General features: G+C 58.6%; 2 protein-coding genes across 2 annotated transcripts in view; one reads left to right on the forward strand and one right to left on the reverse strand.

The window, feature by feature from the left end:
- The first annotated feature begins 1945 nt into the window (after positions 1-1945).
- HSD11B2 (hydroxysteroid 11-beta dehydrogenase 2) lies at positions 1946-20107 on the forward strand. The gene is made up of 5 exons (XM_026034327.1): positions 1946-2204; positions 17887-18099; positions 18315-18500; positions 18859-18996; positions 19203-20107. Exons 1-5 carry the CDS (start codon positions 1946-1948, stop codon positions 19562-19564), a joined length of 1158 nt encoding a protein of 385 aa, XP_025890112.1. The 3' UTR covers positions 19565-20107.
- Positions 20108-20836: 729 nt separating this feature from the next.
- The window catches only part of ATP6V0D1 (ATPase H+ transporting V0 subunit d1), a 29934-nt gene continuing 27099 nt past the window's right edge, over positions 20837-23671 (reverse strand). Inside the window, exons 6-8 of the mRNA XM_026034451.1 lie at positions 23206-23382; positions 22758-22835; positions 20837-22236 (exon numbers count right to left, since the gene is read on the reverse strand). Of these exons, the coding sequence (XP_025890236.1) occupies positions 22075-22236; positions 22758-22835; positions 23206-23382 (417 nt within the window). The 3' untranslated portion in view covers positions 20837-22074. The remainder of the gene's footprint in view (positions 22237-22757; positions 22836-23205; positions 23383-23671) is intronic.

Genomic DNA, 23671 nt, shown 5'->3' on the forward strand with positions numbered 1-23671 from the left:
CCTGTTTGGCTCCGCGCTGCCGCCGCTGCCCCTGATGAAACGCGGGTTGCTGTTATTTTTTCCCTCCCCGCAGCACAACGGGATTATTTTTTTCCTGCGTCATGGGGCTGTTCGGAAGAGGGATGGGAACGGCGGCCTCCTCCGTGCCCGCTGTGCCAGTTCTCAGGTGGTGCCAGGGCTCCCAGTATCGAAGYGCTGCCCAGTAGAGGCAGCTGGAAAAGAGACCTGGCACCGGCCACGACCCCGTGGCAAAGSCCGGGCTGCCCACATGGGTCCTGGTCCTCTTGCTAAATGCCCACGGAGGGGGATAGCGCATGGGGCTGTCAGTGCAGGGGCAGGAAGGACCATGGAGTATGGCGAAATATTAAAAATGACCCTTAATGARGTGAACTCAGCCAGAGCAATTAGGCTGTGTAATAAATGGGGTAGGGAGAGGACTTTGCCCCTGCTGCCAGCCCAGCCAGGGCAGTTGGGGAGTTCCCAGTGGCACCAGCCACACGCGCGGCAAACACGGGGCCCGGCAGTGCCACGGCTTTGCCTGGCTTCAGTCTGGAGCCTCCCAGCCCCACGGCGCTGCCAGAGCATCCGCAGGGCGGASGGGACGGCCGCTGTCCCCGCTGCTCCAGGCACATCGAGCTGCAACCAGCTCCCATGGGAACCGAGTGCGATGCAACCCGCTGCTCCAGGAGGGGATTCCTTCCCCTGCAGGGACAAGCGTCRGAGATGGGACACGCAGACTGCTCCCTGGAGGGCAGCAGGAACGTGGGGATGGAGCACTTGGAGGGTGCTCAGCCTTGGTTAACACCCCAGTAATGCCAGAGCTGTCTGGACCCAACGTCTGCAGCAAGCCAGGGTCCAGGAGCCCCACGGGACCCCCACTGCCAGTTCCTGCCACTGTGGCGCTGGCATCTGCTTCCCTCTTGGCCCGGGAGTGCGGCGAGGACAGCCCAGCTCGACAGCAGCTCACTCTGGTGCTGCGAGATCAGCAGTTTAAACTGAGCTTGGTCACACAGTGAAGTGAGGGACACTGCCCAGCTGAGCTGAGCTGAGCTGGGCTGAACCAGGCTCAGCTCAAAGGAGTTGAACTGCGCTGAGCTGGGCTGAGCCCAACYGAACTGTGCTGATCTGAACCAAGCCGAGTCAGGTCAAGCCAATCAGAGTGAACTGTGTGGAGCTGAACTAAGCTGAGCTCTGCTGGACTGAGCAAAGCAGAGCCAGACTTTGCCAAGCCAAGCCAAGACTGGGCCAAGCAGAGTGGAGTCAAACCTAGCTGAGCTTAGCTGAGCTGGATCAAACTGAAGAGCGCCAAGATGAACCAAGCTGAATTGAACCGTGCTGAGCTGAAAGGAGATGGGTCGGGTCACGCACAGTGAAGGCAAACTGTGCTGAGCTGAGCCCAGCTGAACCGAGCAAACTGAGCCAAGCTGAACCATACTGAACCAAGCTGAGCTGGGTCGAGTTAGGCAGTGCTGAGCCAAGCTCAACTGTGCTGAGGGGAAYTGGGCTGGGCTGAGCCGAACCGAACCGTGCCAAACCAAGCCACGCTCAACTGGGCCAAGCCAGGCTGAATCGAGTCGGAATGGGATGAGCTGAATTGAGCTGGGCTGACCTGAGGCAAGTAGAGCCGTGCAGAGCTGAACTGAACCTACCTGAGTCGATCTGATCCGAGTCGATCCAGGCTGAACCGCTCTGGTCCGGGCTGAACGGCGCCGAGCGGAACCGGGCCAGGCCGGGCCGGGCCGGGTCGGTCCGGGCCGTGCCCCGGAGCCGGGAAAACTTCTGCCATTGGCAGCGCGGCGGCAGCGGCTCCGCCTCGCTCCTCCCGCCGGCGCGTTTATAAGCGGGGCGCGGCGGCGCGGGCAGCACGCGGGGCGGCCCCGCGGCGCCGAGCGGCTCCCGGTGCCAGCGGCGAGTCCCGCGTGGCGGCTCCGCTCCGGGCCGCCCCATGGAGCGCTGGGCGTACGGCTCGCTGTGGGCGGCGCTGGCCGGCAGCCTGGCGCTGCGCGCCGCGCGCCGCGACGTGGTGCTGGGCCGGGCGCTCGTGCTGCCCGTGGCGCTGCTGGCCGCGCTGCAGAGCCTGTGCCGCGCCTGCCTGCCGCTGCCCCTGGGGCTCGCGCTCGCCGCCGCCGCCGCCTGCCTGCTGCTGCGGCGGGCCCCGCCGCGCCGCCTGCTCCCGGTGGCCGGCAGAGCCGTCCTCGTCACAGGTGAGTGGCCCCGCACGCCGCCCCGCAGCGGGCCGAGAGGTCCCGCTAGCCCCTGGCTACCGAGCTGCGCCCGCCCGCCCTGTCCCCAGAGGCGCAGCGCTCGGGGATGCTGCATGGTGCCTAGACGTGGTCCTTTGCCTCGAGCTCTGCCTGCCCGTCTCAGTGTAACGGCGTGAGTTGACTGCCCCCGTGTTGAGCGGGATGGAGCGGCTACTGTGCAGCAGGGCTGCTCCCCTGGTTTGGGAGCYCTTTGGACAGCCAGGGAGCTGCTCTGGCCTCTGCTCCAGCGCCGGGCTGGCTCGGAGGAGGCTCACAGCCTCCTCTGGCCTGGAGACCATGGGAAGCACCAGCTCCTCCAGGGCTGAGCCCCACTCACCTGTGCAGGGGTGCTCTGGAGGCAAGTGAGGCCACTTCTCCATGGCTTGTGGCCGATTTTTTTTTTCCAGGCTCTACAAGCTCATGACCTTCTCCTTTCTCTCAGCAGTAATGCTGGAGGTGCCTTTTCAGGGTGGGAAGGCTGCCTGAGGTTGGTGCCCGCAGGTGCCTGTGACAGCAGGCGCCAAGCAAGCTAGGAAGCACCCACACGAGAGCTCCCGCTCATGCTGCCGTGCTGGGGAGGGATCTGCCAGCTCCCTAGAGCTCCTGTGCAAATGCAAAGGTGGATCTGCCCCATGGGAGCCCAAGGATGCACTGCCTGTGTCCCGGTCGGAAGGTCTGGACCGCCTTTGGAGCGCTCCGAGTGTCCGCTCGGAGCCGGAGCTGGCAGGCGGCGCAGGGGAAGCAGGTGCTTTCTAGGAAAGATCATCTTACGGTGGGGAGAGCTCCTCGGAGAGCGCCCAAGCTCACGTGCAGGCTGAGGGCCAGCCGGGAGGTGGGAAACCAGCTGCTCCTCCCGCAGAGCCTCTCCGAAGGAGGAAGCGGGGAGGATCGGGAATGAATGGGTGATTCAGCGAAGTGAAGGTCAAAGTAGCAGCGGGGCAGGGCTGCCGGGGAGGATTCCTCGCCGGGGAAGGCGTGGAGGGCAGCCGTGTACCCGGGAGCGTGTCGCTGTCCTGCTGATGCCCAGGCATACCTGGTGTGTGGCAGACCAGGTGTGGTCTGTGCCCGTGCCACTGCCTGTATAATCAGTGAGTCAGTGGCCGGGACAGGGTGTTCTTGCCTTGGTGCATGGAAATGACACCCCTGCAGCTCCGCTGTTTGCTTTTTAGCAGTAAATGCTTTGTGGTTTTACAGGTTCGAGTCGCAGCTCGCGATGCGGGTGAGGACTTTCTTACTCAGCGCCTCGAACAGGTGCCTTTGATGGCACGAAAAGCACGGGCCGCTCTCGGCTTGAGCGTGTCCAGTTACTCATTTCCTTGCCCCATTAGCCTGGGAACRGCCGTGGTTGCCCTGTGGAACAGAGGAACACAGAGGGGCACTGGTGGGGCTGTGCGGGCCCCAGCCGTGCTGGGGGTTGCACTAGACCCGCAGGGGGATGGTAGCTAATCTGTGCTCTGTACTTAACCAAGAAGTGCGGCAAAGCCTCTTCCTAATCCCTGCTCATCCGTTAATGCCAGCCCGTGCAACAGCAGGGGTCCCAGCGCCGAGGGACCCCGCTGGCTCCGTCCCGTGCCGAGGCGTTGCGCAGGTCTGGGGGCACTTCCCTGGATGTGCCCGCGCGGGTACAGCTCCGAGACCCAGCTTCACCGCAGCTCTTCTAGCCGTCTGCCAAGGAGAACCTCGGATTGAGCTTTCCTTGTAGTGCCCGTGATCTGAGCGAGGCACCAATGGTCAGGGCACTTTTTAGAATATCTGGAGAGAAAACTGCTTTGCCTCCCAATGGATAATTGAGAGACCTGGTCTCCAGACCCTCGGAGAGGTCTGAGGACTAGAAGGTCTTGTGCTCTGAGTGGGGAAACGCCACAACTGTCTAGTTTCCCCTGCACTCTATGTTTGCCTTTCAGGTATCACGCTGCAGGCTGGGACCAGACTGGAGCAGAGGGTAGGGAAAGGCTGCGGCTGATTCCCCCTAGGGATGGCGGAGAGGGATGAGAGCTTGGGATCCATCCCATGGGCTCTGAGGCTACTAGTCTGTGGAGTGCTGCTGGTGGGTTTCTTTATCCATGGCTCTGACTCAGGTTCTTGCATGTCCTTGCTGGCATGTGGCTCTGGAATATGCCGCAAGTGGCATGTGCTCCGTTAATGCCATTTTCCGAGGAAGAATCATTGCGCTGAGGACGCAGAGGGGAGCAGGTGGCTGGCCAAGAGCGCCGTCCTGTGTGGGGCAGGAAGAGGAGCAAGGGATGAGCTCCAGGGCAGGATGGGACAGCATGAGAAGAGTCCAGCGGCTCCAGCCCTGCGCTAGAAGACCCACACGTTGTGTGGTCAGGCTGCCCGGTGGCCCTGGGACTGCTCACTGGGTGATGGGCCGCCCGGGTCAATGACACRTGGGGTGCAAAGACTGCACTTGCATGTGCCTTCTTCCCAAATCTGAACTGCGTGAGTAGCAGGACGTTATTGAGTTTCTTTTTAGGCTGGCGCAGAGCAGTTCTGTGCCACGGGAGCGGAAAGCAGGCACTGCTTGTGTCCCTTAGCCCTTTCTTCTTGGACGTCTACACCAAAAGTGCTCCAGCTTCTGTAACCTTTTGCCGGTGCAAAGCCACTGCTCGTGCCTCTTAAATGAATAACTGCAAGGAAGCTTGGAGCAGAGAGTAAGGAACGTCTTGGCATCTTCAGCTCCACACTGATGGCCTTTTCCGCAAGGTCTGCTTTGGCCCCAGCGCTGTGTACTGGGCTCCAAGAAATGAAGAGGCCGCCACGACCTGGGTTACTTTAGCCCTCAACCCTGAAGGTCCTTTGCTTTCTTCTGGCATAAGTGAATGTCTGTCAAGTTCAGTGATCCTGAGTAGCCACTTTGGGGATTTGGGGATTTTGCTGTGGATGGAGCAGAGACTTGTCAGAAGCTCCCTGGGGCTCAGCTGTGCAAAAACAGGAGGCAGCTGAAGCAGTTGTGAATCTTCCTGTCATGTATAACTCTGCAGGGCTTTATTGCCTGTGGTTTTTTCAGACATGAGCTATTGCCTTAAGGGAGATTCATGGAAAGGGCTGAATGAAGAGCAGCCCGCGTGTGCCCGGCACTGTGCTGGAGCTGGGCATCGGCTTCCACGCTCCTCCTTTCAGTGTGGATGCAAAGCCGGAGCGCTGAAACTCTGCGCTGCTCGCAGAGGATGCGCTTGAGATGATGCATCTCTAAGCTGTGCAAAGCCACAGGGCTCTGGGTTGGGGACAGCAGTTTTGGTCCCTTGCATCTTCCCTGTTTCTCCTTGGGGAAGACCGGGCTATGGAGGCAGGAGGCAGGCTGATGTGTCCCTGAACAAACCACTTTGGAGAACAAAAGCAGTTAGTAGGTCAGAGCGATTCAGGACCAAACCTGCTGTCCGTCTGTACCCTTTCTTTCCCTTCTCCTACAAAGGAAATCCGGCTTTCCTGGTGAGGCTGTCTTGTTGCACGCTCCATTAACAGCCTGAAATGGGTCAGAGCTTAAGGTGGCTTTTGAGGTTAGCAGAGCTCTTGCGACACGAGCGCCGAGCGCAAACACTTCCCATGGACTTGGCAGATGTTGCAGCATCTGGTGGCTGCAGCAGAGCCGTGGAAATGACTCAGTCCCGATGTCAGGACTCTTGTTCTCCTGCGAAGGTAAATGGCTTTCCTTGTTAAAACCTTGCTCCGTGGCTGGACTTGGCAGGCTCCAGCTTTGGGTGCTGTCTTGAGCTCCCTTTCCTGCTGCAGGTAGCTGTGCTGGGTGAGCAGGAGATGTGAGGAACCAAGATCCCAGTGCTGCTCGCTAATGCATGTCCGTGATGAGCTGTGATGGCTTGAACGGGTTCCCCAAACACGTGCACCTTCCCGTGTCTTGGCATGGTGCTATCCTGTGGTTGCCCACAAGTGTGGGTGAGCCAAGATGGGGGAGCGGGTGCTGCCCGGTGCCTACCTGCTCCAAGAGGTGCTCCGTGGGTGCTGAGGCAGGTGGCAATTGGGCTGGCTCTGTGCTGGGGCACTAATTGAGCATGTGTCCAATTAGACCCTGAGCCTCCTCGCAGCCTCTGGTTGCCCTCGGCATTGTCGTGGACATAATTGGGTTAAACAGGATTGTCCCAGGCATCGGCCGCTCCGTGGCCTCTGGCTAATGCAAACTCCTGCTCGGTTACGCTGTTGGTCCCGACAGCTCGTTTCGATTGCCGTGGTAGCTCCAGTTCCTTTGAAGTGTGATATTGCAAACGGAATATGCAGAAGTTGTGCTGATTTCAAATATATATACATACATATGGATATAGTTGTAACAGTTCAGCTGTGAAATGAATACTGTGATAACTCTAAAGCTTCATGTTGTGGTAGTTTTTCATAGGATGCTTTCCTTAAGTAGCTCTTCCTGGAGTTGTGGAGCTAACAAGTCTTCAAGTGCTGAAGTTCTTCCGTCRGAGTGCAGGAAGAATTGAGTTCTCTGGAGCTTCCCTGATTCTCTCATCACCTATTAAAAATTAACAGCAGAGCTATTCCTCCAAGCTGTGTGTTGGGGGCGGGGACACCGAAACCAAGCAATGAGACAGTCTGTAGCCCTCCAAGGTTTTCGGATTCTTCCCCTTGATAAGTTTCTTCAAAAATAACTATCTCACCGTGCTCACCACAGACAGCTCATTCTCACTGATCTATTGAATAAGCGCTCTTGAAGCCCTCCAACGACCCGCCGATTTGGTGTTTTCTAATGCCTCAACCACAAGTGATGAGTACAGCTAATTAGGAGGAAAAGTGCATGAGTGTTGCGCACCGTAGGAGCACGTAGGTGGTTGAGAAACTCAGGTTGGCTTGATCAAAGCGTGGGATCATGCAGGGATGTGGAGGCCAGCCTCTGCAAAAATGAGAAGGTCGGATATTGATGAGTACATCAGAAGTGAAGACGTGTAGGCAGCTGCTGTCCTCTAGTCCAACGAGCAGCACATCTTCAATRCAGCCTTTTGTAGCATTGCCCTGGGTTGAGTTGAGCTCTTCTTAAACAATGATCTAACTCCGGAAAAGCCAAGCTACCTTATTGATAGCAGCATGGAATTGATAGGCTTGCACAGCCAGGCTCATTTCATTGGACTGGGATTATTTTCACCATGCTTGTAGCTCAAGCCAGTTGCCTTTTCCAGGTGCTGGTCCAAAACCTGCTTGGAGGCTGCCTGGGTGGCCTCTGCTTTTCTGGGCTTATTTAGTTGATAGCTCAGCAGTGTCTCCTGAGGGAAGAAAGGCTGAAGGGTGCTGCTGCTTTGCACCTCTCAAAATCCATCCTGAAATCTTGGATCTGAGATACTGACACGAGGCTTGCGAAGTGGAAAAGGAATGAGAGTTTTGGAGTCATACTTGGTGTTGCTACAGATGGAGGTTGGGGATGTTTGTTTTTGAGGTTTGCCAAGTGCATGCCTCAGTGTTTCCTACTTCTCCAGCTCTCCCTGGCTGCTGGGATATATCCACTTTTTTATTGCAGCTTCCAATCTCTCCTCTTCTGTCCCAGCCTGGATGTGCCTCCATGTACAACATAACACTTCTCCCTCCTCCGTCACTGARGAGTTGCTAATCATGAGCTTTATTGACTCTTTCTTGTTCTTTTTCTAATGATGCTGTCCCAGGATTTCTTGTCCATAAGGCTGTAGTCTTGAGGAACASTTTTCAGTTTTATAGTCTGTGTCTTAGCTTAGCTGCTTCTTGTGCTGGTGATCCTGTGGAGCCAGGTAGTGGGTACTGCCCAGGCAGCTTGTGGAGGGTRAGGAGAAACCAAGTTCCTTCTCTCTTCTAGGAGAGGTGCTTGTCCTCCATGWCCTCTGTGGAGGCTTTGGATATCTGGTCTCCTCTTCCATGCCTCCTTCTGTCTGTTCTGCTGCTGATTTTTCCCTACTGGGGAAAAGCTCTTAGCTTCTCCTTGAAATACTATTGAGCAGACCTGTGGTTTCTACTCCCTCTTCTGTGCTATGGTCAGGCTTCTGTGCTTACATGAATGTCATACAACACATATGTACTTTTCACAAATCTTTCCAAAGACATGTGGTTGCTCCCCTCTAGGCTTCCTAGATTCCCAGGGGGGACAAACCCTGTAACCTGGCATTTGCAGCCTTCCTGTGGTGACTTTCCTTGCACTTCAGGTGGCACATTGGGCTCTACTCATGCCAACATGAGCTTGTCCCAGGCAAGTGTCATGTGTGGGGTGCTGCTGTTCGGATTGGGCAGTAAATATCCAACATGACTGCGCCCAACCGAAACAATATGAARAGACCTCTTTCTGTGTATAAGAAGAACACACCAAAGTCATCTTGAGTTCCAACTTTGAAGAGCTATTTGGAAATATTGGTGGTGGATGAGGGGGGAAGGCCTCACAAATTGGGCACAGAAATGGCTAGAGAGGCTTGGGGTAGCCATGAGGCTGTGGCTCTTGGCTATGAATAGCCTGGAGACCTACATAGTTCAATATGTTTCCAAAGCTGTCTTGGCTGAAGCTCAGACAACGCTCACTCAAATGTCTTTGCTCAGTTTCTGAAAGCGATTTTCTATCTGCTTGGGCAGAGGGTGGTAAGATGTGATGGGTTGTGTAGGAGTTTATTCTTGCAGCAACAAGAGTAACAAGATGGCCTCTTCCAGGAGTAACAAGATGGCATCTTCTAAGCAAATTAAAACTCATTTGCATCAAATCAGGGGTATTTTGTTAGCCCCAGTGAAATCCCCATAGTGTTGGAGTAGTGCCTGCAAACCAAGGTGGTTGAAGTCCAGCCTCTGCACTTGCTCTGCRTTGATTGCTTTGGTTAGCACCACCTCAGAGTTGTGGCACTTCTGCCAGTAGCTTTTTGTCTCAGCCACGGTTGATCTGTGGAGGTCCACACTGCAGTTCATGGGGTGGCCTCACACATCTTGCATGGCAGCTCAGGCCTGGTGGACTCTCCCCAGCTGGAGTCTGACCTACTGCCTGGCCAGCTTGACTTTACAGAGCAGGTCTAACCAGGATGTGAAGGGTGGGTGTTTGGGGCTTTTCTTGCGTGATGGATACAGGTCTCATTTCATTCTTCCCCAGCCTGCTGGAAACCCCTGGGGAGGTAGTTTTCAGCCCAGGGCTGTTCTCTAAGCAGGGCCTGTGGCCTCCACCTGGCACCTTGCCCAGCTGTGACTGCTGCAGGCACAACAGCAGATCTTAGCTACTGCTCCAGCCTTTACCTTATTCCCTGGTAGCATCTTTAGTTCYGCTTTGCAGTTTTAGCCACCTTATCTTGCAGCTTGACTCTCAGCATCTCACTCTTCACACACTCAYGGCCTCCAAGAGTCCAGGCGTACACAGACCCTGCAGGATGCTGAGCCAGGCTAGTGGTGACTTTGACCTGCTTGCTGGTGCCTGCCCATGCACAGGCCCTGATCTTCCCTGTGCTTCCCTGGGCTAGGTGTGCGAGCTTGCAGCAATCATCTCCATCACTTGGCAGCCTGGCCCTGGGCTCGTGGGTGTCCTTCCTCAATGACGAGTCTCATGCCTGTCTTGTAGGCTCTGCGCTCCTGCTTTGTCATGTTCTCTTTTTAAGGTGATTTTTCACCCAGTTATCTCAAGTTTTTCTTTACAGCTTCCTCTTTGGGGGGACATAAATTTTCAGTTAGCTTCAAGGAAAGGTACAAATCGTACCATTTCCCAGGCTATATTTGCACTGTCATCTCCTCCCAGACGGAGCTTGGAGTTCACATCCTGTCCTAAGTGGAATGGATGGTTCATAGCCACGCTGTTCCCGATTTCTAAACCTAGTTTGTCCCCACCTGCTGCATCACCACTGCCGACAGCAGCGCGTGGGGAAACCTGGGGGAAGGAGTTCAAATCCTTAAGCCGTGGTACGTGCCTAGGAGATGATCTCCCCTCGTGGGAGCTGCCCAGCTCATGCTAACGCCTTGTCGGGGGAGGTGGGGAGCTGCCGATTCTCAGAAATTCCCTGCCTGCTTTTTCTGCGAAACCCCGAAACCTCACAGCGAGTCTTGCTCRGAGGACAGTCACTTCCTCCGTGGCGCTGGGTTCAGCAGTTGTTTTTGAAGCTGCCACGCCGAGGCCACAGCCGTGGGTCACAGCGCTGCTCACGTGCAGCCTTCTGCAGAAGTGTCTGGGGGAACAGCTCGGGCTTGGGGTGTCCTGAGGCTTGCTCGTGGTGATGGTCTTGGTGGTTTATGCCTCACGTGTCCCTTGTCCTCGCTGCTCGCCTGTGACTGGTTGCTGCCTTGCTAAGGTTGGGACATCTCCTAGGATGCTCCTCTTCCTCTCGTTCCTATATCTGAAGAAACCCCAGTGCACCTAATGACCTCATGAATTCAATACTAGTCTGTGTTCAGTCTGAGATGGTCCAGGTATTAAACCATCCTCCCCTAAGCATGGTTCAGGGCACCAAGATCAACTGCAAACGGCTTCAARCTCTTGGGGGGAATCCTCTCCTCCRGAATCTTCCTCTTGCTGTGAAGCACTGCTCATGTCTTCCACCACRGGGAGGTGGATTGGGTCACTTTTGTCCCTGTTGTTATACTAGAGCCCCTTGCAATGTAGCTGGGCCTTGTGTTTGCCTTGCCGTGTTATTTGCCCATATTTGCACCTGGCTGGTGTGGAGTTTTACCCATGGAAACAGCCTGCACTTTGGGGACAGAAGAGGCATCTGGGCGGCTCAGTGGCTCTAAGTGATGGTGACAAGGAAAATTGCTGTGACTGACCTCAGGCTTGTTCTTATAATGCTAGGTCCGTAAATTCTGGTGCATCAAAGCCTGCATCTGCTTCTGAAAAATCAGCTTTAATTCAGCAGCCCTGGTCACAAATAGGCACAACCCTCAAGGGCTTCTCTATCTTCTGTGCAATGCAGGAGGCTGGCACCGCTGCTTTGGGTTATCTAGGCAGAAAATCACATTTCCCCCTTCTCTTTGGTGCGCTAAGTGAAACATCGCTCTCCATGTGGAGGTTACGGCACATAATGCTTCATAAACGCCTGCCTAATCCTCCATAATTCAAACCATCTGGCCCTCGCGGGCTCTGCCCGCTGCGCCTGCCAGCAGGACCCTGCGCCTGCGGTGCCGCTGCCCGGGGCCGCAGGTTTGGGGCGGCGTGGGGACCTGCAGAGGAACCCGCCCGCAGCCCTGCTCAAGGAGGACGTGGACACCTTCTCAAGGAGGACGTGGACACCTTCTCAAGGAGGATGTGGAAACCTTCTCAAGGAGTTTGAGACACCAAGGAGCCCCAAGGTGTCTCTCCTCCAGCACCTAGGAGAGCTTTGAGAGAGCCAGCACTGAGGAGGGCTTTGGCCATGGGGATACCAGTGCGCTAGGATGCCTGGCTGGTGCATCCCTAGGCCAGGAGAACTTCACATAGCCCTCGTTGAAGGCACCTGCAGCCTCTTGGAAAAGGCTGCMCGAGGTCTCGGTGAACCCTGGGGAAGAGGGCGAGCAGCCTGCTGACAAACAGCCGCCTGTTTCCAGCAGGACCGGTTGTACCGACGGCTGCTCCGTGCAGACACATCGTTTGGAAGAGGCTGGTTGACCTCTTTGGGGCTGAGATGAGGGCAGACTGGAACAAGGGTCCTATTTCAAAGTGTTCTCTCTTAAAATAAGAGAGTGTAATGCAAGGAACTTTGGACGGTTTCAAGGGCTGCGGGAGGGACGTAGACGGCTGAGCCCTGTGCCCTGCCCTCAAGGGGACTCTGAGGGCCGTGGGGACCTGCTGTGCCCTGTTGGGGGCCAAGGGCTTGGGTGCATCTGTGGCGCTTCATCCTGGCTGTTGACCTCCCTTGTAGGGCATCAGCTACCCATGCAGAGCTCTACACCCTTGGCTCATGGCAGTTGGGGGCTTCTAAGGATGGAGGATTCCACTTCTGGCCAAGATCCCGCCCAAGGAAGGGCAAGGTGAAGGCTGCGGAGCAGCAAGAATGCTCACCTGGTCATTTTGTTTCAAGCCCCTTGTGGTTTGGTTCATCTCTGAAGGCTTCTCATGCAGTTTAGCTTGCTTTTTGCTTCCTGAAAGYGTTCATTGAGGATGGGCACCAGGAGACATGCTGGAGCTCTGGTCAGCTCCTGCCACACTGGTGCCATCGCCCCAGTGTGCTGGGCATTAGGGGGGAACCAAGGGGAGAGGTGGGTGAAAGTCCTTGCTGCTGCCCCTGCCACGTGCTTCTGAGCAAGCCAGGGACCAGGCTGTGATCTCCTGTTGCTCACGGGAGCCTCCAGAACCACTGGGTGCTGTGCCTGGGACCTGCTTGTGCCCGGCCTTGCTGGCAGGGCCAGGCTGCTCTCCTGGCRCAGGGCAAGGGCTGCATGCCCCACTTGAGCTGGCAGCAGCTGTGTGCAATCCAGGGCTTAGGGAAACCCCTGGGAGGTGGAAGGCCACCCTGTCTCCGTTGTGTGGCAGCTTCCTGGCCTGGAGGTCACATCCCTCTGGCACTTTCCTTCCCTGCTGCTGCAAGAGGAGCCAGCCTTTAACCAGGAGCAGCTGATGCCCCTGGCCCGCAGCCAGCAGCCCAGGCGTGCCATGGCCCCGGMGGGCTCCTGGCACCCCTGCTCTCCCACGAGGTGCCTGGTCACATCTGCCGAGATGCCCCGTGCCTGGCCGCAGGGCCCTGCGTGCCCCGGGGGCGCTGCCAGCCCTGGCGCGCGGAGATGCTGACCTGGCCAGGGCCCGCGGGCTGGTGGGTGGCTGCGGCCGCTCAGCTGCTCTCGGCACAGGTGCTCCTCCGGTCTCCTCCCTCGGCGTGGCCTTGCCAAGAATTTGTTCTCTCTCTCGTCGCAGCCTGACATCACCTGTTGATCGCGCCTCTTTCCAAGCTTGCATGGCATCCAGGAGGTGTTGGCCGCGGGGCGCTGCCCCACACACACGGCCTTTTGTTCGCGCCTTCCTCCTTGCTGCTCTGCCGCGGGAGACCCTCTGCCCGCAGGGTGTCCCCAGCGTGGCCCGTCCGTGGGCCACGTCCTCCCGTGGGTATCTGGGTGTCCCCAAGTGCGTGGCCCATCCATCGCACCCGCTGCCGAGCAGCTTCTCGGAGCYGCTTGTGGTGCCTCCTTGCGCTGGGTGCACCTGGTTCTGGGGTCGCTCTGTGTGGCTCTTCTCCCACATCAAGAGTAAATTGGGGCTGTGGGACAAAGGGACATAAATAGGGAGTGGGGTAGCGATGTTCCCCACGAACATGTTCTTCTCCATGGCCACAGTGGATATGCAGCAGGATCAGCCAAGTCTTCTCTAGAAAGGATGGCATGGGAGTGAGGAGGAGGTCCGGGAGGTCCCCTTGCTGCTCTGGCCACACAGCCTGCAAATGCCACATGTCCCCCTGCCTGCGCTGCTGCTCTCTTGCCTTTGGGCTTTCTCAGCTGGAGCATCCCTCATTCCTTCATCCCTTACCACGCCGTTGCATTCCCTGTTTTCCCTGCCAGTCCCGCTCCATCAACTGTTACTGCTGAGAAGCCCTGTACCTGCTCCATGTGCTCAACAACCCCCTGCAGCTKCCTCCCCAGATACCATCATATCTGTGAGGAGTTTCCTCAGGATGAAACATCCTTCAACTCCCAGGAAAGCCCCCCTGCAGCGACTGGGACAGTATTTGGGGCGAGAAGGTCCCTCTCCTGAGCATGTGTACTGATAAGTCTACCACAAGCTTGAGGTGCTGGTGGAGACAACGCCAGAAAAGCCAACATGCTGTGACTGGCACTGTGGAGCAAGGAGGTTCTCTGCAAGTGGAGACCTTCCAGGAGGCCCATCGACACACGAGGAAGCTTCTCAAGGCTCCAGCGCAAGGGTTGGGTGGACTTTTGTAGGGTCCCAGGGTTGCTGGTGAGCACACTGCTTGGGAAGGTGGCTCTAGCTTGGTGGGGTGTGCAGCCCCACCGCAATCTGTGTGTGATAGGAACCTAGCAGAGCTTGTAGGGTCTAAGGTCTTGGGCTGGCACTGGCATTTGCTGCCCCMCCTCATGCAGCCGCAGCAGATCTAGGGCAGGGTGTCTGGAGGGCTCTGGCCTTGCCCTGGCAAACCAGGATCACTGTTTGGAGGGGTACGGCTGCGCACCGCACACAGTTCAGCCTAGGATGACTCTGCGTCCTGCCGGGGTGAGACCTGAGGACCCATGTCACCAGTGGGACAAAGCTGAGCCCTCCAAGGGTGCCCAGAGCTAGCTGGGCTCAGCTGCCCTCTCCACCAGTCTGGGACACGCTCAGTTCCTCCCGTGTCCATACATGCTCCAAGATATGGGCCAAACCCTCTGGAAAGCCCCTGGGAATTGCTGCAGATCCTGGCCATGGAGCTCGCAGGATGGAGAACCCGTCCATATGGTTATGCCTGTTTGCAGTGGGGCTGGCAGGTCCCCACCACCTGTGTGTGGGGCTGCAGAGCAGAGTCTCTCTGGGCATCCCACAGCCGAGCTCTGGGRTTTGAATCCTGGCTCCCCATCGCTCCCACTCTTCTCAACGATGTCCTAACACGCTGCTGGAGTGGGTCCTCAATGCCACTGCTAGCCAGGCAGATGGGTGRCTCTCTCCCTGCAGCCTTCCTCCTGCCCTTCTTCACCAGGAATAATAATAATTAATAAGTGAAAGCCTGTTTTGGTGTTTCTGGTACACATGGGGTCCCGTGCTCCCTGCCACCCAAAGGCTTTTGCTCTGCTTGGGGACCCTCCTCCAGCTTTGATAGAAGCGGACTCTGTCCGTCTGCCTCTCCAGCGCTCCCCAARGACAAAATCAGGCGAGAACGGCAAAAAAAACCCAGGCGCCGGCTCCAGCTTCGGATAAAACCATCTGTTTCCAAGCATCCCGTGAAGAACGCGGCAGGAAGGGTGGCCCTTGGCAGCGGCCGGGCACCCGCTGGGTGCGCTAACGCAGCAGCGCCAGCGGAACGGGCGCCCGGCCGCTCCGCCTGCGCTCCCAGCGCTGCTCCCGCAGGCCCCTGCGCTTCCTTTCCTCCCCCAGCCTGGGCTGCCTTGGCCTTTTCCCACGCCGCGGTTCTTCTCCCGTGCCTCTCGGCGCGGCGCTGCCAGCTCAGCATCAGCTGGGAACCCAGGAGCCTCCTCCGCCAGACAGCGGCAAAGACCTTAAATAACACGGGCGCATCGCGGCCCGCCAGCGCGCCCAGCCCTGGGCCTCCCGCCAGCCTCCCGCAGAGGGTTTTTGCTTTTCCGGATTATTTTTTTTTAAGTGACTAAATTGAAACTTCCGAAACAAACCCTCCAGCTCCAGCCTCTGGAGCTGGAGCTGCTCATCCGTGCGGGCCAGCAGTCCGTCCTGAGGAGGTCTAGCCCGGCCAGCGGATGGATGCAGMAGAGCATCTTCAGCTCTCCAACTGCTGGGCAAAACCCTGCTGGCTCTGGACGTGTCCTCCTGCCCCAGCCCCTGCGTGTGTGGAGCACTGGGACTGTGTCACCGTGAGGTGACAGCTGCCTCCTACCCGCTTTGCTCCGGGAAGCTGGCGCCAGCTTTTCAGGACCAGTGCTCCCTCGGTGATGCTCCTGGTCCCCTGAGACGGCAAAGGTGGCAGGAGTAGGATATGGAGTGCGGCACCCTGCGGGCCACGGCCAAGTGCACTTTTRTTTTTAAGCCTTATCTTTATTGCCGCTTTTTTTTCTCTGCTGCCCTGGTGGGAAATGCGCCGTGCGCCTTATCTCTGCGTGCGCTGGCAGCACGGCGTGTTCCCGCTCCTCCCGGGGAGGAGTGCGCGGCTTGTCCTGCCGGGAGATGGCACGGGCGTCCCGTGGGGGCACCCGCATTGCTGCTCTGGCCAAGGTCAAGCCGGGCCAGCAAAACCCCAGCTGGTGCCCCCGTCTCACCCGTTGTGGCCATGGGGGTGATGGGGGGTGTTAGGTGCAGCCAGTGGGTGCCCACAGCAGGCACCCTGTATCCATGGCCTCCGGCTTGCCACGCGCTGGATCCCGCTGGGAAATGCGTCTCCAAGCATGAGTTTCCCAGGATGGAGCAGGGCTCAAAGCTGGGAGTTCAGCCTGTGGCACCCCAGGGTGCTGAGGGACATTATCCGAACCGAACCGCAAAGGCTATAGCGGCATCGTCCATCCAGCAACCCAGAGGCTCCGGGAGAAGCCCTGGGAGAGGGGCATCCAGCGCCGGGTCCCGCGGGGTCTCAGCAGGCACCTGTGCTAACAGGCGCCTCCTGCCAGCTAAGCACCTCCACAGCCATCTCCGGGGCGCGTTATCGCCCTGGCGCCTCTCCAGGGTCTTTTATGGGTTTATGACTCAGCAGTAAGGCGAAGGAGAGCCCGGGACTGGGGCGCAGGCAGCGCGCAGAGCCCGGCTTATCTGGCTGCCAAAGTGCCGGCGGTGCCCTGTTCCTAGCCGCAGCCTGCTCCTGCAGGGAGCGACACCGGGACCTGATCCTGCAGGGAGTGACACCGGCCCCACTCCCTCCGAAGTCACCCGGGGTGCCCTTGGCGTTTCTGACGCATTCGCTTGGCGGCTCCCAGGACAGAAGGGCTCTCCGTAGGGATGCTGGGGGAAGCTGAAGCCGCCTTGGTTGCTCCCAGACCCACGGAGCGCTGCCCACCACGGGTGTCGTGGCCTTGGATGCGCGTTCCCTCCCCCTGTTATCAAGCAGAACTAAAGCCCTTGCTTTGCCCTGCCACGCGGGAGGCCTGCCCAGGCACCGTGACTGCTGGGGGTGRCAGGGGGGATGATGCTGGAGAAGACCCACTGGTTCCCATTGCAGCACACAGGCGAGTGCCAGGGCCCCTGGCAGGCCGGGCAGGAGGATGCACGGRGCCTTGCCCAGCCGCCTGGGCCTGGGTTGCCCGCACAGCTCCCCGGTTAATGGTTAAGCAGGCCGGGTGGCTGGGCTCCCCCCTCGGCGCTATCAGCGCTGCCATCAGCCCCGGGAACACGCTGTACTTTGCCGCCTTTGTTTGCTTTCAGCCCTCCCTCTTGCCCGGGGGCACAATCCCAGGGCCGGGCTCCTGGCTGGGGAGAGCCCGTGGCCACCTGCGCGGCTCTGCCACCACCAGGCTGCTCCTGGCGCCACGCCGGCGGTTAGGGACAGGGTGGCATCCCCCCACAGAATACCAGCCCCGCAGCGGCAGCACCAGAAACTGGGGGCTGTGCGGGGTGGGGAACGCAGCATTTCAGGTGGCAGCACCATGGGCACCTTCGCATTGAGCGCCCGCAGCTCTCCATGGAGTTGAGCGGCGGGCGGCAGAGGCCGCGCGGGACGGGACGGGACAGGGGGCACCCCGGGGCACCTCGGCGCGGCCCCGTCTCGAGTCGGCGGGCAGAGCCGGGCCCGGGCGCAGCTGCGCCCGCAGCGCCGCAGCCTGCCCTGCGCTATCGCAGCTCGCATCAGAGCCGGGCGCCGGCTGATGGGGCTGCAGATAACGGCGTGTTTTCTTCCTGCGGCGGGAGGGAGAAAACAGCAGCGAGGTGACCTGCGAACACCCTAGGCCAAGGTCACATCCTCCTGGGAGGCAGGTGCCACCGGGATGAGGTGGGAGGCCCAGGGCAGTGAGCCTGGCATGGCCGCTTGCTCGCCCTGCAAAAGCCCAGGCTCAGAGGGCTTCTCCAGGGGGATAAGGCAGGGAGGTCCCTTGGGATTGTCCCTGGGACGGTAGATAGGAAGCTTGAGCACTGGGGGGTTCTTGGGGCAGGAGCCATAGGGGCTGGGGCAACCACCCTGACCGATGCAGGGCTCTCCCTTGACTCCCACAGGCTGCGACTCCGGCTTCGGCCAGGCGACTGCGCGGCGCTTGGATGCCCTGGGATTCCGGGTGTTCGCCAGCGTGCTGGACCTGCAAGGCGCTGGGGCCCAGGAGCTGCAGAAGAGCTGCTCGCAGAGGCTCACACTGCTGCAGATGGACCTGACCAAGCCAGAAGACATCCAGCGTGTCCTGCAGCACATCCAGGCTCACACCAACAGCACAGGTAGGAGCACAGGGACCAGGCCTGGTCCCGAGAGGCCACATCTGGCACRGCAGGGCCTGCCCTCCAGCCTTGCTCTGTGAGTTGCAGGTCCCCCTGCCTACAACCTCCTCCAGGTACCTCATAGTCCATCCTGGAAGTGCCACCACAAGCAGGGGCAGCAGCTGGGAGCGCTGGCTTCCCACTGGGGCCGTTGCCTTAAGCCTTCCCTCCCGCAGGGCTCTGGGGCCTGGTGAACAACGCGGGCTTCAACGACACCATCGCCGACGCCGAGCTCTCGCCCCTGGGCAAGTTCCGCACCTGCATGGAGGTGAACTTCTTTGGCTCGCTGGAGCTCACCAAGGGGCTGCTGCCCCTGCTCCGCGCCGCCGGCGGCCGCATCGTCACCGTGAGCAGCCCGGCGGGTGAGCAGCTCCGGGCCCCAGCATGAGGCCCGTGTAGGTGCGGGGCCAGACTCCTGTCACCCATCACCACCYGCCCCGGGTGCCCACCACGTTCCCCAGGTGGACGCGGCAGCTCTCTGCTTGGTGGACAGCACTCGGACAGCACTCAGTGTTTCACACTGAGCATCCTCGTGTGATGCCCTACACTGCAGCACRGCTCTGGGTGCTCCAGCCTCTTCCCCATCCCACCCTAGCTGGGGACCCTGAGGCAGCCATTGCTGCATCCCTCCAGGAGCTGAGGGCAGGGCTCACACRGGCGGCCTAGCCCTGTTGAGAGCGCCGTGCCCGCTCCACTCACTCCTGCTTCCTCTCCTCCCAGGGGACCTGCCCTTTCCCTGCCTGGCGGCCTACGGCGCATCCAAGGCGGCCCTCAGCCTGCTCATGGACACCTTCCGCAGCGAGCTGCAGCCCTGGGGCGTCAAAGTCAGCCTCATCCTGCCCGGCTACTACCGAACAGGTAAGTTCTGTTTCACAGAGCGGCGTGTGGGGCAGAAGGTCCATCAGGCCCTGCCACCAGCTCCTCAGCCACGGCAGCTGGCCAAACCCAGGCAGGATGGGCCTGTCCATCCTGGGAGGTCTTGTCCCGGGGCAAGAAGCACCACCGGTGGGTGTAGGGCAGGAGCGAGGGCTGTTGGGCTCACTGGAGCCTCTCTGACCCTGCAGGGACAACATGCGACCCGGCCTTCTGGAACCTGCGCAAGCAGCAGCTGGTGGCCAGCCTGCCCCAGGAGCTGCTGCAGGCCTACGGCGAGGACTACGTGGAGGAGATCAACCGGCAGTTCATCCAGTTCATGAAGGTGGCGGTGGAGGACCTCAGCGCGGTGGTGGACAGCATCACGGACGGGCTCCTCGCTGCCAATCCAGCCGTGCGCTACTACCCAGGGCAAGGCCTCGGCCTCATGTATTTTATACACCGCTACCTGCCCTACTTTGTCCGAGACTTGTTCCTCAAAGGATTCTTCATCAACCCCAAGCTGCCCCGAGCGCTGCGGCAGGAGCACCACAAGAACATGAAGAAGGCCTGACCACAGCCTGCGTGCCATCGCGGGGCAGGAGGGAACCTGCGCCCCTTAGCACCACAGCAGCCAGCCCCCCGAGCGCGCGCCCAGCCTGGCCCGCCCAGGACCGATCAGCACTAGATACAAAACCAAATCGCTTTCTGAAATCAGGCAGATCTATTTTCTATGTGTGAGAATCAGCATTTTCTAGGAGCCTTGTTTTTGTATTTGTTGTTTTTTTCCTATCCGCGCGTCCTGCGGCGCAGCCCCTCCTGGCCGATCCTCCGGGCTTCGGCGCGTGCCGCTGTGACGGACCTCACGTGTTCCGCAGCTACRTGACGTTTTCCCGGCCGCTGCTGGAGCTGCGAGGGCTCCTCTCCGTTGTCTCTTGGCTGAGTCAAGTCCCTGACCCTCTGCCTGCTGCCACGTGGGCGCCTGACCGGCCTCAGCGCAGCTCATCACACACTCCACGTGCTCCCTGGGATAGCAGGGGGCAGGCCGGGCTGCAGAGCTCTTCACCAGATGAACTATGTGATTATCACTTTGAAAAATAAATCTATTCTTAATATGCCACTGGGTCTTGCAGTCGCCTTTGGTGGCACAGTGATGGGGTACTCGCTCAGGGAGGCCCTGCCATCGAGGCAGGAGAACAGGGCTGGTCCCTGGCCACGCAATGAGTGGAGCTTTGCACTAAGCGGTAACAGCCTCGCGGGGGACAGCAGGACCCCATACGCAACAAACAGAACCACAAGATGGATATCTAGTCAAGGGGACATTAGTGGGAATCTGTCACTCAGCCCCGAGTTCCTGAGCTGTTCGGTTCACTCTCATGCAGCCTCAAAGGCAAGTAGGGGCAGCAAGGTGGGCTGCATCTCCTCTCAAGCACCTACCTGCACCCAAGTGCACCCACAGACCTAGTCCTGGGCACTACATGCTGCTTGGGCTGTGCTGGCAGCGACAGCTCTGCCTTGTCTCGCCCTGSCAGGGGCAGGAAGGGGAAGGGGTCCTGCCAGGATCCTCTACAAACATCTACACACCCTTGGTAAGAACAGTAGCCACAACCCACACTTAACCAGAGAGATGATGCCCGTGCCAGGCTAGCTGAAGGCTGCCTAGGACATGGTGCATGTCCCACCTTACCCAGAAGTGGTGGGTGCAGAGCTCCACGAGCAAGCCCTGGCTGATGCCTCCAACCCCAACCCCATGGCTGCACCAGGCACCTGCTCAAAGAGACCTAGGAGCCAAGTAAGCAGGGAGAGYGCAGTGCAGGCAGCAGATATTTATTGGTGCACAAGGATGGGAGGATGGCCAGGATAACAAACACAGCTCGGGCTGGGACAGGGCCACTCTTATCCCTCAACCCTTGCCCGTGGCAGTGCAGAGCACACACGTTTCCCCATCAGCAAAGCATCTTTGATGCCACATCGACACCGGGCACCTCCCAGCAGGCCCAAGTAACCTCGAGCACACGTGCGAGCCACATCACACGTGAGGAAGGGAGCTGGGCTGCCACACCATGGCTCTGGCTTGGCTCCTACCTCCTAAACACARGCCATGTGCCTCCATGAGGAGGGAGAGACTGCCAACAAGTCTTCTGTACTGAGCACAGTGACCAAGCGACCAGCCAGAGCCCAAGAGCTGCTCTGCAGAACTTGCCCATATGGCTAAGGGGAAGTGGCAGCYGGATGCCCCACGTCGGGTGGTCATTCCCCACCAGCCTGGACACTGTCCCTATGCCAGTGCAGTGGCTCCATCATAAATGCATCAACCACACGGGCCAGAAGTAGCCCCGATTCCTGTGTGGGCATCATGCAGGACACCTGKGGACTCCAGGCTAGCTCCAAGCCAGGGGCAGACAGAGAGGAAGGAGCTTGGACAGGCTACATGTCTCCTCCAAGCTCGAGGGCAGGAGGAAAAATAGCCAGAGCTGCTTTTGAGGGCCTACCAGGGGCTGCTCTAGTGCAGATGGAGAGGACAGCAGCACACTGCTCTGCTCTTGCCTTCCCTTAGGAGCTGTCCCAGTTCCAGCCAGGGGGATGCTAGGGAGATTGCAGGGATTACACAGCAGCACTGGCTATACTATAACGCACACTCGGACCATGCCTCACGGGGACAACACTGACTAGGAGGCGTTCTCGGAGCGCTGACAGGGAGGACACGTGGACATCGCAGCGCCGACGCGTCCTCCTGCAGGGGGAACCACGTGGAGGCAGCAGCCGCCGGCTGGTGCTCGCTCTGGGTAAGCACCTACAGCAGACACAGGGACTACGAGCTGCACAACGGGAGCCCTCCTGCCACGCAGCTGCACTGGCTGCAGCCCCTGGCCCCTCTGGAGCGCTCACAGCACACACAACTCAAACAGCTTCAGCTTGCAAATAATTTAACTATGAACTGTACAGATTCCCAGCGGAGCCGGTTCTACGGATGAGGGACATCCCTGGAGCCTGATGAAGGGATAACTCAGGGAGCATATCGAAGATGGGCAAGGGTCCCTCTGGACTCCAGGGGCAGGAGGGTCATGCGAGAACAAGGAAGGGTTAGAAGATAGGAATGTAGTTGTCGATCTTGGTCCTGTGCCGCTGGGCGATGCACTCTGCAATCCACACAATGTTGCGGCACTCCTGCTCCTTCAGTTTCACAAAGGCATAGAAGACTCCAAAGTGGAACTGGTTGAGGAAGGCAAGCTTGTTCAGCTTCACCTGGGAAAAGCCAGGAGGAGGAAACATCACCTGTCTACTTCTGCTAGACTTTCCTCTTGCAGGAGATAGACAACCCAAGTGTGGAGCAGTCTGGAAGCTCCACGACTTCCCTAGYATGCTGGAGGGCTCAGGCACAGTGAACTCCCTCTGCACTAGCTCTAGCACATGGCTCAGATAGGACAGGCKCTGATGTTCAAAGGAGAAGCATTTATACCATGTTGTGCTGTGAGGATCCTCCCTCTGGCTCCTTTCCCAAGTAATTACTCTCTGCTTTTGCTCCCTACAGACCAAACATGCATCAGCAGCCCAAATCTGCCTCCCGCACTGCTCTAAGTTGCTTGGGGAAGACAGTAGGATTTGAGCACCTGCCCTGAGGTCACAGTCATCAGGAGGGCTCACTAGAGCAGAGGACTCTTCCTTCCTTGTGGTTGACCTCTGTGCAACCACAGCATTAATGCCCTGGAGCCTGGCAGACAGCACAGGCAGCCATGTGCCGAGAAGTGCTTCAGGTGCCTACTCACCTCGTGTTCAAAGAACCTGTCTTCAAGGGTCTTGTCTCCTGGGTTGCTGCCAGCACCTTCAAACAGCAGTTTGTACTCCTGAAGGAAAACAACGTAAGAAGGATGGACCCAAATCCCCAAACCTTCCAATACTGACAGCATTCCTGGGCCATGCTGCTATCTCAAGGGCATGGGGTGAATGCAGGTCCATCACCCTGGAATGGGAAACCTAGCACAGGGCCTTCACTACTGCCATTATAGCGGTGACTACCAGGCCAACAGCACCCCAGACACTCAAAAGCCAGGCAAGACCACCTCCATTCTGGCCAAACAGTGGTAACAGCATTTGTCAGCTGGAAGTGGGCACCTTCTTCTACCCAAGCTGCCAGTCCCCCAATTCCCCCGTAAGTCCCTAGGAGATCCAATTTGGAGCAGCTTCTTGTACCAGTCCTCAACCCAAGATACTCACAGGGTAGTAGTCGGCAACATTTTTGACTTGTTCGTAGTCATCTGCTCTGGCCAGCTGAGCCAGGCCCTCGGGGTAGAGCTTGCCACAGTGAGGGAAGAGCTTTGCTCGATCTTCTTTGGAGAGCTCAGTACCAAATGAGTTGATGGTGATAATGAAGGCCCTCCTATCAGCTTCAAACTGCAAGAGAAGAGCATTTCACCTTGGGAAAAGGTGCCTCTGCCAGAACTTGGCAGCTACTGACAGTGCTCTCAGCAGACAGACATCACAAGGCAGCATGAGCAAGCCGGGCTCATCATTTAGGAAGCGTGCTGCTACCCTGTGCTCAGCCAGGCCCCCAGAATGACCAGTAGCTGATGCCTGGGCTCTAGCCAGGGCAAGAAGTACCCACCTCAGGCACAAGCCAGGTCACCGAGCAGCACCCTGGGTCAAGGAACGTGACATCTGCCTCGGCTGCAGCCCCTGAGCC

Source organism: Nothoprocta perdicaria, unplaced genomic scaffold, assembly GCF_003342845.1.
Source record: "Nothoprocta perdicaria isolate Ctin4 unplaced genomic scaffold, notPer1 scaffold_143, whole genome shotgun sequence".
Lineage (NCBI taxonomy): Eukaryota > Metazoa > Chordata > Aves > Tinamiformes > Tinamidae > Nothoprocta > Nothoprocta perdicaria.